This window comes from Takifugu flavidus, chromosome 5 (assembly GCF_003711565.1).
Source record: "Takifugu flavidus isolate HTHZ2018 chromosome 5, ASM371156v2, whole genome shotgun sequence".
In the NCBI taxonomy this organism is placed as follows: domain Eukaryota; kingdom Metazoa; phylum Chordata; class Actinopteri; order Tetraodontiformes; family Tetraodontidae; genus Takifugu; species Takifugu flavidus.
The window spans coordinates 3167689-3183340 of record NC_079524.1 but is presented as its reverse complement, the minus strand read 5'-3'; the positions used below and the strand labels follow the sequence as shown (position 1 = coordinate 3183340).

General features: G+C 45.0%; 1 protein-coding gene across 8 annotated transcripts in view; it reads left to right on the top strand.

Moving 5' to 3' along the window:
• The window catches only part of wdfy3 (WD repeat and FYVE domain containing 3), a 47898-nt gene that overhangs the window by 29912 nt on the left and 2334 nt on the right, over positions 1-15652 (top strand). For 6 of the 8 annotated variants that reach the window (XM_057033719.1, XM_057033721.1, XM_057033717.1 and 3 more), the window contains 41 exons: positions 89-241; positions 459-532; positions 689-850; positions 973-1067; positions 1172-1292; positions 1435-1652; positions 2456-2652; positions 2780-2914; positions 3365-3544; positions 3855-4088; positions 4193-4292; positions 4398-4558; positions 5518-5747; positions 6403-6512; positions 6640-6822; positions 7399-7556; positions 7652-7729; positions 7971-8201; positions 8773-8944; positions 9052-9215; positions 9512-9660; positions 9983-10103; positions 10285-10370; positions 10507-10587; positions 10782-10836; positions 10937-11056; positions 11134-11251; positions 11429-11535; positions 11721-11874; positions 11949-12040; positions 12107-12319; positions 12473-12614; positions 12730-12884; positions 13548-13706; positions 13821-14000; positions 14090-14272; positions 14398-14491; positions 14589-14732; positions 14805-15038; positions 15184-15295; positions 15372-15569. In XM_057033719.1, the coding sequence (XP_056889699.1) occupies positions 89-241; positions 459-532; positions 689-850; positions 973-1067; positions 1172-1292; positions 1435-1652; positions 2456-2652; positions 2780-2914; positions 3365-3544; positions 3855-4088; positions 4193-4292; positions 4398-4558; positions 5518-5747; positions 6403-6512; positions 6640-6822; positions 7399-7556; positions 7652-7729; positions 7971-8201; positions 8773-8944; positions 9052-9215; positions 9512-9660; positions 9983-10103; positions 10285-10370; positions 10507-10587; positions 10782-10836; positions 10937-11056; positions 11134-11251; positions 11429-11535; positions 11721-11874; positions 11949-12040; positions 12107-12319; positions 12473-12614; positions 12730-12884; positions 13548-13706; positions 13821-14000; positions 14090-14272; positions 14398-14491; positions 14589-14732; positions 14805-15038; positions 15184-15295; positions 15372-15569 (6053 nt within the window). The remainder of the gene's footprint in view (positions 1-88; positions 242-458; positions 533-688; positions 851-972; positions 1068-1171; positions 1293-1434; positions 1653-2455; positions 2653-2779; positions 2915-3364; positions 3545-3854; positions 4089-4192; positions 4293-4397; positions 4559-5517; positions 5748-6402; positions 6513-6639; positions 6823-7398; positions 7557-7651; positions 7730-7970; positions 8202-8772; positions 8945-9051; positions 9216-9511; positions 9661-9982; positions 10104-10284; positions 10371-10506; positions 10588-10781; positions 10837-10936; positions 11057-11133; positions 11252-11428; positions 11536-11720; positions 11875-11948; positions 12041-12106; positions 12320-12472; positions 12615-12729; positions 12885-13547; positions 13707-13820; positions 14001-14089; positions 14273-14397; positions 14492-14588; positions 14733-14804; positions 15039-15183; positions 15296-15371; positions 15570-15652) is intronic. The other 2 variants (XM_057033722.1, XM_057033716.1) reach the window with 1 other exon arrangement.

The following is a 15652-nucleotide window of genomic DNA, read 5'->3' as shown; positions in this document are numbered from 1 at the left end:
TGTTTAATGTTTTCTTGTTCCATAATCTCAGAAATGAAATGGATTTTGAAATGCAGTGAAACATTCACACATTTTTCTGGCTTCACAGCTTCTGGCCATGCTGCTAAAGAAGAAGCGCTCACTCCTCAACAGCCACATCCTCCATCTCACCTTCTCTTTAGTAGGAACAGTGGATAGCGGCCATGAGACAGCCATCATTCCCAACTCCACTGCTTTCCAGGACCTGCTCTGTGACTTTGAGGTAGAGGCCTGGGGGATTATTTCCATATTTCTGTTAACCTGTATGTGAACATTTACCTAGAGGTGTGATGAGGATTTTCTTTTAAAGCATTTTCCATTAACATTATTCAGCATATTTGCAGTCAAACTCCAATAAGGATATCAGTCCAGCTAGAGCCTGAAATTCTGAGATGGCAATAAAGGTTGTAGTAAGGAATTCTGCTCCTTCTGCTTCTCAGGTCTGGCTCCACGCTCCCTACGAGCTCCATCTCTCTCTGTTTGAGCACTTCATCGAACTCCTGACAGAATCAAGGTTACTGTCCAAAATTTCATTATGTATTTTTACTTCCATAAAATTATTCTCGGTATTAAAATGGATAGAGAATTTCCTCCTGAAGTAATTTCCTGATTTTAGATGTTGTGATTTCCAACACAAATCTGAGCGGTGTGTACTAATTGTATTAAACAGTGAGGCTGCTAAGAATGCCAAACTGCTGAGAGAGTTTCAGCTGATCCCCAGACTGCTCCTGACTCTGAGAGACACGTCACTCTCCCAGCCAACCATAGCTGCCATCTGCAACGTCCTCAGTTTGCTGCTACAGGCCTTCCCGAATCCATACGATCTACTGCGGTAATAACATCTATTCATCTATATCTGTATACTCAGCTATTCTTTTTACTTCTTTGATGAATCATGGCCATACAGGATGCATGAAACTGCGCTAAAGCTTGGTGTTCTCATTGACTTCACAGTTTTGGCCAGTTCATCTCTTCCACTCTCCCCACGTTTGCTGTGTGTGAGAAGTTTGTTGTCATGGAAATTAACAATGAGGAGAAGCTGGATGGAGGTAACAACAACTAGAGAGTGGCAGTGTTATTATGTGGTAAACTGCTGATGATTAAGAAAAGGATCAACTTTAATTCACTCTCTTGTTTATCATGGTGTGTCCAGGTAATGACGATGATTTTGGTGGTCTCCTGTCAGCCAACCTCATTCTGCTGAGGAATCGACTGCTGGATAACCTGCTCAGACTGCTTTTCACCACCAAAGAAAAATGTTCCATCAGTGCCCAGTAAGTCAGGAAATTCTCTAAACATTATCTCATACAGCAAAAGCAAAGATGTTCCTTATTATTCATTCTGATAATGCTCATTGCAAACTACGGTCTTGGACTACAACACATTATCTGACACTGTTGGGCTCCATCTCTGCAGAGCGTGTGAGGAGCTGGTTCGGACACTTGGTTTTGATTGGCTCCTGATGTTCATGGAGGAACATCTACACTCGAGCACAGTCACGGCCGCTCTGTGGATCCTGGTGGTGCTGCTCTCCAATCAGTCTATACTCAACCGCTTCAGAGAGGGCCTGTGTGGTGGCGGCTGGCTGGACCACACCGACTCTGTCCTGACCAATAAGATCGGCACCGTGCTGGGTGAGTCGGGTTGGCTCGTGACAGTCTTGTTTGTCGACAACATGTAGCCCAGAAATGTGATTCCATCGTTCATGTTTACTGCTGGAGTCAGACACAGGCAGTCATAATGTCCCGTGTGTGTGTATATATATATACAGTATATACTGTATGTTGTAATATGGCTCAGCAGACAACTCTCCTCATTCTGGCAACGTTTTCCGTCGGAGTTGGCCTTCGATTGGTAAACACAAAGCTGCGCAGTTTGCGCGCCGCACAGCCAAGGGTTTGTTGTTTTACTTCTTGCCTCCCTGCTCCCCCTGCTGCTGTGAACATAGACTGGGCTCAATGGTTTTCAACCTGTCTCCTTGTTTTATTTATTTGTTTTTGCACCATCTTAGGCTCAAATGATTCAGAAAATCGGTTTATTAGAGAATCTCCTTTTATCTTTCTCTTCACTCCGTTGGAGAGTGTTCCAGCAGCGCTCCAGACTGAGAACCATTGATCTTGCTTTTGGAAATCATGCTGAGTAGTACCTGGCCTAACAGAAGTACCGCTGTTGTAGCATGCGCTCCCAGGTTAAGCCCTTAGAATTATGCAGATTCAGATTTGTCATCCAGCCCTCTGATTTCAAACTTGTACTCATTCTGTTCCCCAAGTAGCTCAAAAGATTACTTAAATGGAAATTGACGGTAGTTAATTCCTTAATAGATTTGCCTTTTAAATGTAGAGTTGTTATTCTGTATCAGAGAATGTGTGATGATGATGTCACCAGTCCGAGGATTAATGGAATTTTTCTCCATATTAAATATCCTCTCCTCTTTTAGGCTTTAATGTGGGTCGCAGCGCTGGCGGACGCTCCACAGTGCGCGAGATCAACCGGGAAGCTTGCCACTTCCAAGGATTCCCAGTGTTACAGACTCTGCTGCCCAAACACACAAATGTGCCAGAGCTTTACTTCCTGCTCATGGCCCTGTTCTTGCAACAGCCGGTTACTGAGCTGCCAGACAGTCTACACATACATGTCAGTATATCGTACTTTCTGTTGCTTTTCACTCTTTGGCTCATGAATTGTATCATTTATGTTCCTATTTTACTGAGCATTTGAGGTTTGTATTTAATATTCACTCAATACATGTTTGCCACCTTAGTTTGACCTGGACTCAATCTGGACCTTCATCTTTGGAATGCCAGCCTCTAGTGCAACAGTAGTTGGCTCCATCCACAATGTCTGTACCGAGGCTGCCTTCCTGCTTCTGGCCATGCTGCGCAGCATGCTCAACCTGGTGAGCGCTATCTTTAATGATGATGATAAGAATCAGGTGGAAAGATAAGTCAAGTTCTCTTTCCAATGTTTTTTTTCTGATCATTTTTAGATATATCATAACAGTTTGTTAACTAAGGCAAGTTACATTTTAGCCACTTTAGATTTCCCAAATTTATCTTTTTGTTTTACATAAGTAATATTAAAAAATGATTATGAGCACTGGCATTTAACATTCAGTTTGCATATCATCTACCTACTTCAGGTATCTATTTAAGCAGCCCCTGTATTCATACATTAAAATACTTATTTAAATAATTTCTATAGTAGTAGCAATGTGTCCACTGCTGGTAGTTTACAAGCTTCTTCTGACCCTCTGGTATTAATGACTGGTCAAGTTGATAAAGAACTCGTAGTTCAGCTCAAGTTAGTGTGATATTTTACCAGCTCAGTGTCTTCTGTGTCTTGGCAGCCATGGCAGTCAGAGGAGGAAGGGTCCTGGCTGAGGGAGTATCCAGTCACCCTCATGCAATTCTTTAGGTATCTTTACCATAATGTGACCGACCTTTCACCGATGTGGCACAGTGCTGACTTCCTGTGTGCTCTGGCAGCAGCCGTGTTTCCTTTCAACATACGGCCCTATTCTGAGATGGTGAGATGGCTCTACCTAAAGGAAATGTGTTTTCTGCTGAACAAATATGAGGCACAATGAAAACATAACTGGCCTAAACTCTGTTTAAATCAGTATAATGTCTTTGTTATTGCAGATGTTCTCAAAAGCTAAATCAGTTTGTAAATACTTCAGTCTGTTTGTGACTGAATTATTGATTGTTAAATTAAAATCGAGGGAAGTCAAGTTTGAAGTATATCATTGAAAGATTTCATTTAAATCTTCTTTTATGAAGTAGCAGGATAAAGGGAATCAGTCTGTTGTTCAAACGTCCCTGTCCACTGTGTTTCAGGTCACTGATTTAGATGATGAGGCAGGTTCTCCCATTGAGGAGTTCAAGGCTTTTGCTGGCGACTCCTGTATGAATCGCAGCCAATCGGAATACTGTAACGTGGGCTCCAAGACTTCCCTGACCAACCACCCAGCCAAAAAATACGTCTTTGACTTCATGAGGGTCCTCATCATGGACAACCTCTGTATGACCCCAGCCAGCAAGCAGACACCCATCGTTGACCTACTGTTGGAGGTAATGGGTTACCTGATTAAAGGAATTTTAAGATAATTATTGCTATTTTTTTAAATCCGATTTCCATGTTAATGTGTATCTAAATGGATGTTTCCCGGTACCAGGCCTCCCCAGAGCGCTCCACCAGAACACAGCAGAAGGAATTTCAATCAAACATCTTGGATGGGGTCATGGAACATCTTTTGGCCGCTGATGTCCTTTTAGGTCAGCACAAACTCTCATTGTTTCCAAGCAAACTTGGTAGTTGATGGTTTTAGAATGATCCATAAAATAATGGTGTTGTCTCCGTTGCTGCGCTTGTCCATTCAGGTGAAGATGCCTCTCTGCCCCTCAGCAGTGGAGGCAGTTATCAGATCCTGGTCAACAATGTCTTTTACTTCACGCAACGGGTGGTGGACAAGCTGTGGCAGGGCATGTTCAACAAGGACTCCAAACTAGTGGTGGACTTCATTGTTCAGCTCATAGGACAGGTATGAATGACAGCACGTTACCCTCTATGGGGTGGAAAAACTGACTTGTACTTTCATTCAGACGTGCTACTGCTTCTTGAAATAATTTTAGTAAATCCTTCTCCAGGGCAAATCACAGGTGCATAAAGCCTACCAACATTTGCAATAGAACTGATGTCTGGCTGTGTACCAGGTTTTCCACTGGTACTTTTGATAGTCACTCTCTTCCAGAGCGGCCGGAGGCAAACAGATGGCATCTGTGTGCCATTTAAAATGGTCCTTCATTGAAATGTCTTCCAGTTAATGTTACCAATGAAAATTCTAAGGAATGAGTTAGATAAGTAACATCTGTGTTGCTGCAGGCATCATTTATTCATATTTGACACGGCTGAGCCCGACTGATCGGCAGGTGTATTCATCGAGGAACATAACATCATTTTATATGGATTCGTAAAAAATGGATCATTTGTTCCTTTAATGTTCCACTTAATCAACTGAAAAAACCTAATCTTGGCTGTAAATACTGAATTGAGGTCATGCCTGTAGGAGATAAGAGATTAGGCCCCCCAAAAGGTCATTTTTATCTATTTTTATCATTTTATGGCTACTTATTCAAATGTTATACACACACTCCAGTTGTGTATTGTAATGTGACACATTTAAAGAGGCATCCACACTTTTTCTTCCTTATTTATTCATAGCATTTTGCATTTAAACACCTCTTCCTGTGTGAGAGTACTGTGTTTATTTTCTTATTTCTACTTCCAGCTAAATCTCCCCTAACAATTTAGTGCGAAAGAAAAGAAAAACCCAAAGCCACATTCACAGCTGCTTAGACCAGTTCAGCCCAGTTGCTTTAACATCTCAGCTGAACTATTAACACAGAATCTAGAATCCAGAACAGTGTGACAGCCACACAGAGGATTCCAATTTAACCTGCATCTACCTCTCTGTCTCCACCTCATCTTCTCTTGTTTCAGTCTAAGAGACGCTCCCAGGGTCTCTCCCTCGACACCATCTACCACTGTCTGAACCGGACGGTGCTCTACCAGCTCTGTCGACCCCACAAGACGGTCGCTCAGCAGGTGGCACTGCTGGACGCTCTGAGGGTACTGACGGTCAACCGCAACCTGGTGCTCGGCCCCGGCAACCACGACCAAGACTTTGCGGCCTGTCTGGCTCACTGCTTCATCTGCCTGCATAGTGGGAGGTGAGCTAATAAAGCCTGCTCTGTGGGGGGTACTGTAGTGAGATGGCTTCTGTAAATCCCTGGAATATTTCTGGAAAGTTTCTCAGAACCAATATGTATGCAAGGTGAGTGCTATTTACATGCATGAATCATTTTGCAGATTGGCTTAAATCCTGCTGCAACACAGGAGATTTGGGGCTAAAGCTTTACAAATATTGAGAGTGCAGCTATAAATAACAGCTCCAAGCTTGTCCCTGTTTATTTACTTCAGACTAAAATCTGACTGTGATATTTGGTAGTGAGGAGCACGCATGTTTTACCCTCTCATCAGAGACCTTTACATGCATGGAGGGTGAGATAATGTGCAACCATACGTTGAGCTAATGAGCCCCGCTTGTAAGATTTACCTCTGAGATTAATCCTCAGCAACCTTGCCTCTGAGGATAGTTGTAATAGTAAAACTTGTTTACCTTTTGTCTCAAACATTATTTTACACTTCTGCCTCTCCTATTTTCAATACTGTACTGCATTGAATTAAAGCACAACAGTGGGATAGGCTTTAACAGACCGCGCAGCAGCATAGTGTAACATCATTTATTCCACAAAACAAACACATAGAGCTCCCTGTGGCACCCTCCTCGGCTGGTTGCTACTGTCTCTGTGTTTGTTTCTGCAGCAGCGTGGAGGGATTTGGCCTGGAGGCCGAGGCTAGGATGACAACCTGGCACGTCATGATGCCGACAGAGAATGAAGCTGATGCTACACACAGCCATGATGTCAGCGAGGGTGAGACAATGCCCTATAAGAGAGTTGTTTAGTTTGTGTTCCTATCATATTTATACCATACACACATGTCATAAATGTATTAGAAGCAACAACATGAAATAATTCAGTTATTGCTCTGTGTCTGTAGGCCGGCAGCTGCTGTTAAAGGCCGTAAACAGAGTGTGGACGGAGCTGATGCACAGCAAACGTCAGATGCTGGAGGACATATTCAAAGTGTCTCTACCCTGCAATGATAGGGGCCATGTGGACATCACCACGGCCAAGCCAGCTCTGGAAGAGCCAGCCCTGAAGAGCTGGCAGAACCACCTCGGTGAGGAACGCACACGCGTGTTAATACACGGGTTTGCTTTGCATGTGTTTTTCTTTTTTCTGAGGCATGTCCATCTTTGACTTAAGCTCCTTCAGTTGTGTGGGAGCTCTCCTTGGTGCTGCATTCAGGAACTACTTTAATTGGGTGACCTGCCAGTAGAGCATGTTAATGATGTTATACTTTGTTTTCTCTCTCACCTTTCATCAGTGTTGTACTAACCTGAAATCCCTGCCAATGATTTCTTTTGGCATGCAGAAGAAACACATTATTTCCTTGTCATCTGAAGGGATTTAGATTAATTTTCAATGCATTGAGTTCTATAAAACTGGAATTTGCCTTCAATTGACAATCGTTACCTGAACTGCAATCTGCGCGGAATTAGAAAAGTACATATTGGACCAATTTTTCCTGCTTTATTTCATATTTAATAAATAAAGTGAAGCAACAAAATATTAAACATGTAATTACATTCTAGCATCAATGGCACAAAGACCACAGCAAAACCTAACTACCTAACACTAAGAACAATGAGGCCTTTGTTGCAACCATTGGTCAAATTTTCTGCTGTTGTTTTAGTGTACGAGAAGAAGTGTGTGGGTCGAGGGGAGGCTCTGGCGCCGGCAAGCCAGTCCAAACTGTCCAGGGTGAGCAGCAACTTCGGCCTCTCAAAGCTAACGGGCGTCCGCCGCAACAAAAAGGAGAACAGCCTGAACAAGAACAGCCTCTCTGCACAGGTGACCAGCTAACACAGTGCTACACAGATGCAGTGGCTGTGAAGCGTGTGTTGGTGAGCATTGTGTCAGTAGAGCCTTTTATTTTTCACCGACAGGAGACGTTCCAGTGGATGTTCACTCACATCGCTGTCGTCCGAGACCTGGTGGCTATGCAGTACAAAGAGCATCAAGAGGTACCATACGGGCGTTATTAGCGGACGGAAAAAGTCAGCTAAGTCAGCTGAGCAGAGAAAGTAACTGCAGAAACAAACATGAGACATTTGTAACAAGATTATTGCGTCACGGTTTGCCAAATCAAAAATACATGGGACCTGTTCCATCAGGCTGAAGCAGCAGTTGTGAGAGCAAGAGTCCATTTCTTCGGTGCTAACTTTTTACAGTGAGTCACACCTCGTCTGTCCAAACATCTTTCAGCGGCAGCAGAACTCCCTGAAGTACGTGACCGAGGAGTGGGCGTCCATTGAGTACGAGCTCCTGCGCGAAAGGGGCCTCTGGGGTCCTCCCATAGGTTCCCACCTGGACAAGTTCATGCTGGAGATGACAGAGGGTCCCTGTAGAATGCGAAAGAAGATGGTTCGCAATGACATGTTCTACATCCACTATCCGTACATCCCTGAAATAGAGCCAAACACGAACTCGGCCCAGGTAATTAACTTTGATCTGCCGTGACCTTAAGTTTGAGGGGGTCTCTAAGTTCATTTACTTTTGTAGATGGCATGAGATATATATAAATAATTACAGTTTTATAAAGTGACAACGGACAGTGAGTCTAAATATGGAACAGTCGTCACTCTACATCTTTTTACATCCTCCAGCCCTCCCCCCCACCTCTGGTGCCCTTGTTACCTTCAGCCCTGTCTGGGGTCCTTTTCCATTGTCAGGTACCACCCCGAAGACAACAGCAGTTTGAGTGACTGCATGTTCAAAGCATCAGAGACAAAATTATCCTAATCAAAGTGCTACATATGAGATAACATTGGATGTGAAGATCCTGTGTGGTTCAGACATGTTTTGAAGCCTGCGTGTGTGTGTGAGTGTGTGTGTGTGTGAGTGTGTGCGTGCGCTTTTGAGGAAAAATCCCTTTTGTGGTAAATGACAAGCATTTATACTTTTTTACTTGGCCTGGACTTACCAAACCTAAAATATGCAGCGTGGCTGCTCTCTTAGCTGGTTGTTATTCTGAGGGGAGACTCAGTTCCCGTCTGTTTAATTTCAGCAGAAGCCTCTTCGTTATCGACGAGCCATCAGCTATGACAGTAAAGAGTACTACATGCGTTTGCTGTCTGGAAATCCTGGCATGTATCAGCACTCTGTAGAGCATAGCACAGAAGGAGAGACCACGCCGCACGAACCCGAGCATGGAGAGGACACCATTGCGAGAGTCAAGGGTACAGACACCATTTTAGACTATTTAGAGTTCAAATAGATACATATTTTAAAAAATCCGAATGTTGCTTCTCTTATTTCATCTGAGATTTCTCTGTGTGTCTCTCAGGTCTGGTGAAGGCTCCTCTGAAGAGATCCAGGTCAACCGCAGACGGGGCAGATGAAGACGGTCAGGATCAGCTTCAGGAGCAGCTGCTGGAGTCAGGAGGGCCTGAGGAAGAGCAGCGGACCGACAACACGTCCCTGCTGCGCCTCCTGGAGGAGGGAGAGAAGGTGAGAGAGCCAGAACCACCAGACTGTGCAGTGAGGGAAGTGTGGTGTAGTGCAGTCCTTTTTTAAAATATCACCTTTAAGAGGGTTGAAGATGATTAAGATAAGGATTAACTTTGGGTGCTCTCTACCCGGTTAAAAATGTTGAATTGTTTGAAATCTTATTTTGAAAATTTATATTTCTTTCTAGTTAGAATTAGCATATACGGGTAGATAGGATTTCAGTCAGGGAGGTCAATTCACTTGACTTTTCATTCCAACTCTATGCCCTATCTTTTTTTGTTATTTGGCTTTTTCAGATCCAGCACATGTACCGCTGTGCCAGGGTCCAGGGGCTCGATACGAGCGAGGGGCTGCTTCTGTTTGGGAAAGAGCACTTTTATGTCATCGACGGCTACACCATGACTGTGTCCCGGGAGATCAGGGACATTGACACATTGCCCACCAAGTATGCCCGAGTTTCTCTTGCTGCTGTAAAAACATTGATGAATTATTTCGAATGATTAATTCAGGGCTACAGATTTTGAAGGTACGTCGTTCCTTGAATAAAAGGTGACATCATTCTTATGGAGACTGCAGTGGGAGCTTGTGCTGCATGGGATGATGTCATGCTGCTGCTACAGAACACGCTGACTTTGGAGGGATATTACATAGTTCCCCACAAAATGAAATGCATTCAAGCCATCATTTCTAGGCCAAGGTTGTTAGTGAGACCCCAGAACAATCAGTTATTTATCTATCTTATCTCACTACTTGTTTTCTGCTTCCAGTTTGCATGAAGCCATAATCCCCCAAGGAGCACGACAAGGACAGAGTCAGCTGAAGAGAACCTGCAGCATCTTTGCCTATGAAGATATCAAGGAGGTGCACAAGAGACGATACCTGCTGCAGGTCATTATGCTCTACCTGTGTTCGGAAAATCTGCAGTACCGCTTATCGCTAATGAGAATTTATTTAGAGTGCTTTAAGTTATTTATTGGTAGTTTTTAATGTATGGAGTATGTCTGTGGGATTTCAAATCTCACTCTGCAGTGTTATTCTCACTATCGCCTTTTTTTTTATTGCCTTTCAGCCCATTGCAGTGGAAGTTTTCTCAGCGGACGGCAGGAACTATTTGTTAGCCTTCCAGAAAGGAGTCCGCAACAAAGTTTACCAAAGGTGCTGAATGCAAACACACATATAGATCCTGGATGTATGCTGTTGCTGCTTTAACACCGCATTAAACACGATATCGTCACCGTAGCATTTCTGTTTAGAGTAGCTCACAACTCTTAATGATTGTAACTCCTGACAGGTTTCTGGCCGTGGTGCCTTCACTGGCAGACAGTTCAGAATCAGTTTCAGGCCAGCGACCCAACACCAGCGTGGAGCAAGGGTGAGCTGATCTCTGTTGTGTATTTACATTTGAGAAATACCTCTTTGTTAATGAATCTTCCCCCGTGTAATTCTTTTGAATTTCTGCTTTAATAATGATCAAATGAAGTACCTGCTATGCTGCGTTCCATCCAACCTATGTGCTGAAGCATGACATTGAGACCTTTTCTATTCAACATTCTGTTTGTTTGTCAGCTCGGGCCTCCTCAGCACTCTGGTCGGTGAAAAGTCAGTGACTCAGAGGTGGGAGGTAAGAATTTCCGATCCCTCTGATCCACCTGATCTTTCCAGATTAGCAACTCAGAGCAATGTGTCATATTTCAAACTCCTTTTTATCCTCTGTTATTCAGCGGGGAGAGATCAGTAATTTCCAGTACCTGATGCATCTGAACACACTGGCAGGACGATCCTACAACGATCTCATGCAGTATCCTGTCTTCCCCTGGATTCTGGCCGATTATGACTCGGAGGTGTTTGCAGAGTTAATCACAAAAAGTGCTCGTTTTTTCCAGATTTATTCTACTAGTAACCATGTTTTGTTGATCAGGAACTGGACCTAAGCAATCCCAAGACATTCCGTAATCTGGCCAAACCCATGGGTGCGCAGACTGATGACAGACTGGCGCAGTACAAGAAGAGATACAAGGACTGGGAAGACCCCAACGGTAAGACTTTTAGCTTGCGTGTCGTATTTTGACTTTTTGGAGGCTTCTTTTATCCAAAATATGTGGGTTAGAGGAGCCTTTCTAAATTTGACTGGACTGAAAGTAAATGTCCCCAACATAAAAGGTGTGTTCTGTGTTCTTTGAGTCCTCCTAATGTTGGAAATGAATGTTGTTCAGGTGAAACCCCAGCGTACCACTATGGCACCCACTACTCATCAGCCATGATTGTTGCTTCTTACCTGGTCCGGATGGAACCCTTCACACAGATTTTCCTCAGACTTCAGGTCCGATCAAGACCTTTTCTGTTCTAGATGTCTGACTCCTTAATTTAATTTTCTGCCTGTACAGAAGTTTGTCTACTCTTAATTAATTCACAACAGTAAATCAGCATAGAGTCCCAGTTGGCTTCCCATAAATGTTTTTATCTGGAGTGTAAAACCTTCTTTCTGTGTGCTCGTGTGAATGCCAGGGAGGTCATTTTGACCTGGCGGACAGGATGTTCCACAGTGTGCGTGAAGCCTGGTTCTCTGCCTCCAAACACAACATGGCTGACGTCAAAGAGCTCATACCAGAGTTCTTCTACCTGCCCGAGTTCCTGCTCAACTCCAACAACTTTGACTTGGGTCAGTAAAGGGAGTCATCCCCAGAAATGTCAATTTTCTATCTTTGTCTCATCTTTCCTGTCTCTGTCTCTCAGGTGCCAAACAGAATGGCATTAAGCTGGCTGACGTCATCCTGCCACCTTGGGCAAAGGGAGACCCACGAGAGTTTATCAGGGTCCACAGAGAGGTAAGACAAACCCACCAAAGATGTGTCCCAGTGGCAGTGAGTAGACATCTGCATTGTATTTCACAGGCGCTGGAGTGTGATTACGTCTCAGCTCACCTCCACGAATGGATCGACCTCATTTTTGGCTACAAGCAACAGGGTCCACCGGCTGTAGAGGCAGTCAACGTCTTTCATCACCTGTTTTATGAGGGACAGGTGGACATTTACAACATCAATGACCCTCTGAAGGAGACGGCCACCATCGGGTTCATTAATAATTTTGGACAAATCCCAAAACAGGTGAGACTGACTGAACCCCTAAAGCTTCTCTGGCTGTGCTACTGCATCAGACAGCTGTGCCAGTGTTTACCTTGATCATCATTCACAAAAAAATCTACTCAACATGTAAGAAAATCTGCACAAATAAATATTTGTTCTGTCTGTGTGGTTCAGCTGTTTAAGAAACCTCATCCACCCAAACGGGTGCGCAGCAAAGCGAACGGTGACATAATGAGTGTTCCTCCAAGCTCCAACACTGACAAGATCTTCTTCCATCATCTGGACAATCTCAGACCCTCTCTAGCACCGGTCAAAGGTACAAAAACAGAATGACAGACTAATATGTTTGGTCACCAACGAACCTCGAAGGCTTCAGTTCTTTGTAGACTTCAACGTGGCCTTTACAGACTTGTCATTGTTACTCTGTTTAGAGCTGAAGGAGCCTGTTGGACAGATCGTGTGCACTGACAAGGGCATACTGGCTGTGGAGCAGAATAAAGTTCTGGTTCCACCTACATGGAGTAAGACCTTTGCCTGGGGCTACGCTGACCTGAGCTGTCGTCTGGCTAACTATGACTCTGACAAGGTAGCTTCACTAGAATTCTACTGTGATTCCTCTACATCTGTTCATGTGGTCATATTCTGTCGCTGAGCCCCATCTTTGTTTTCTTGGTATGTAACTTAATGTGTTATGATCTCAGAACGTCTCTTTTGTTGTAAATAGAGTTTTATTAAAGCGTTTATAGTGTTTTTTTAAGCTAGGTCATTTAGTTCTGGCCATTAGCTACTGCTAAAGTCAATAGTTCCCTCTGCTGGTGAATCAATCGCAACGCACTTTTACTCACCCCCCCCAAGCAACAATTAATGGTCCTCAGTGGTTTGGTCATGACCCAGCAACTTTTCACATATGACTGGCCGATCATCAGATATTGCTACTGATCATTTACACAATTTGGCCTTGTTGCATTTATCAGTTTATCTTAAAAAACACATACTTTATCTGAATCATTCAGCTTGTTGGAATTTATCTGGAGTCTCGAAGACGTCCAACAGATGTCTTCAACTGCTACTTTTCTCTACCTGTATATAAACTTTTGCGTTTAGCAGAAAATAAGAGTAGAATTAAATCCATTTAAATCCAGGCGTGGACAAAAGGACGCTCCTGTGAAGAGCTTTCAGAGCCTGTGGCAGAATGGTCTTTTCCTGTATCTTCTACCTTCCTAACCTCATGTCTAATTCTGGTCTTTAGGCACTAGTGGTGTATGAATGTCTGTCAGAATGGGGCCAGATCCTTTGTGCCATATGCCCAAACCCAAAGCTGGTCATCACCGGTGGCACCAGCACCGCCATCTGCGTGTGGGAGACGGGAACCTCCAAGGAGAGGGCAAAATCAATTACACTCAAACAGGTAAAGTCACGGCCGCCCAAAACAACCATGAAGACGCAAAGTCAGAATCTTTGTTACGCTACCTGACAGAGAGAAGCAGCTTTACGTTTGACGGTCTGTGTTCTGGAACGGCAGGCACTACTGGGTCACACAGACGCTGTAACGTGTCTGACGGCGTCATCGGCGTACCGCATCGTTGTGAGCGGCTCCCGGGATCGAACCTGCATCATCTGGGACCTCAACAAACTTTCCTTTGTTACTCAACTCAGGGGGCATCGGGCACCCGTCTCAGCTCTGTGCATCAATGAACTGACGGTGAGTCAGAGAACGCTGGTTCCCCACAAGAGTTCTAAAAGTCACACAGCGGCGATAGTAATAAATTGTGTGTGTTTGCGCCTGTGTAGGGGGATATCGTATCCTGCGCAGGCACGTACATTCACGTGTGGAGCATTAACGGCAGCCCCATTTCCAGCGCCAACACCTTCACAGGGCGCAGTCAGCAGATCCTGTGCTGCTGCGTGTCAGAGATGAACGAGTGGGACATGCAGAACGTCATCGTCACTGGGCACTCCGATGGAGTAGTCAGGGTATCCACCTCGCTTAATTATGCCCCTTTTTAAAAAATTCTGCTATTAAGGAGCCAAATGTTGATCACCTAAATTTGTGAATGTGATTTTGATACGTGTTAAATGAATTATTTTTTGTTTTGTAGTTTTGGAGAATGGAGTTCCTCCAAGTCCCAGAAACCCCTGCCCCACAACCAGTGGAACCAGATGTGCCCGACTGCTGTGGGGAGGAGAAAATTGGTGAGTGACGAAGAAAAACTGCCTGGAGGTGTTTTTAATTTTCAAAGGATCCTATTGTAATTCAAAGGATTTTATTAATACTCGTGTTGTGGTACAGAGGGCGGGGAGGCCCAAAATGGCGACGATGACAGCAGTGACTCGGATGCAGATGAGCCCGGTTCGAATCAAGAGCCCAAAGCACCACGGAATCCATCAGCCGGTGGCGGCAGCCAACCTGGCAGCACCGTCCACAGACCCAGAGGTAAACCGCTCCTTCTGTGGATGTTTGGAGACTTCAGCTGACCTCTTACTACACGGATGCTTTATCTTGAAGGGCCTTCAGCCCGAGCAGGGGCCTCCTGGTCCATGGACAGCAGCTCTGACGACTCTCACCGCTGGTCAGACACGCTCAGCGTCGACGAGAAGGACGGCTTTGTGTTTGTCAACTACTCAGAGGGCCAAGCTAAAGTTCCTCACCCTCACCCATGTAACCCAGGCCAGAGCTCTGCGCCACAGCCTTTCCAGCCCCCCAACACGGACGCACGCACCTACAACCAGCTCAGAACAGGTGCGCTGAGAGCAACTGTCAAAGATGTTTTCCCCTAATTATTCTGATCGGCTCTGGCTTCACAGAAAACACCACACACACGATTGCTGTGTGCTCCAGTTGTTTGATTCGGCTTGTTTGAGTGTGTATTTGTGGGTGCCTCCAGGGTACAGATGGGAGCGCCAGCTGGTCTTCAGGAGCAAACTCACCATGCACACTGCGTTTGACCGCAAGGACAACGCTCACCCGGCTGAGATCACCTCTCTTGCCATCTCCAAGTAAGCAATATCCCAAATAACAAATCAAAAAAAGCTTCTTTCTTTATAATCCCGCCCCTTTTTACCCCCCTCACAGGGACCACAGTAAGATCCTGGTGGGTGACGGACGCGGTCGAGTCTTCAGCTGGTCCGTCAGCGACCAGCCGGGCCGCTCGGCGGCCGACCACTGGGTGAAGGACGAGGTGGTGGACAGCTGCTCGGGCTGCACGGTGCGCTTCTCCCTCACCGAGCGGCGCCACCACTGCAGGAACTGCGGGCAGCTCTTCTGCCAAAAGTAAATCCTTACTTTTCGAAATGATCGACGCCGTCGGCCCGACCCGGAAGCGGTCGCCGTTTTGTCTAAATGTCCTCACGCTC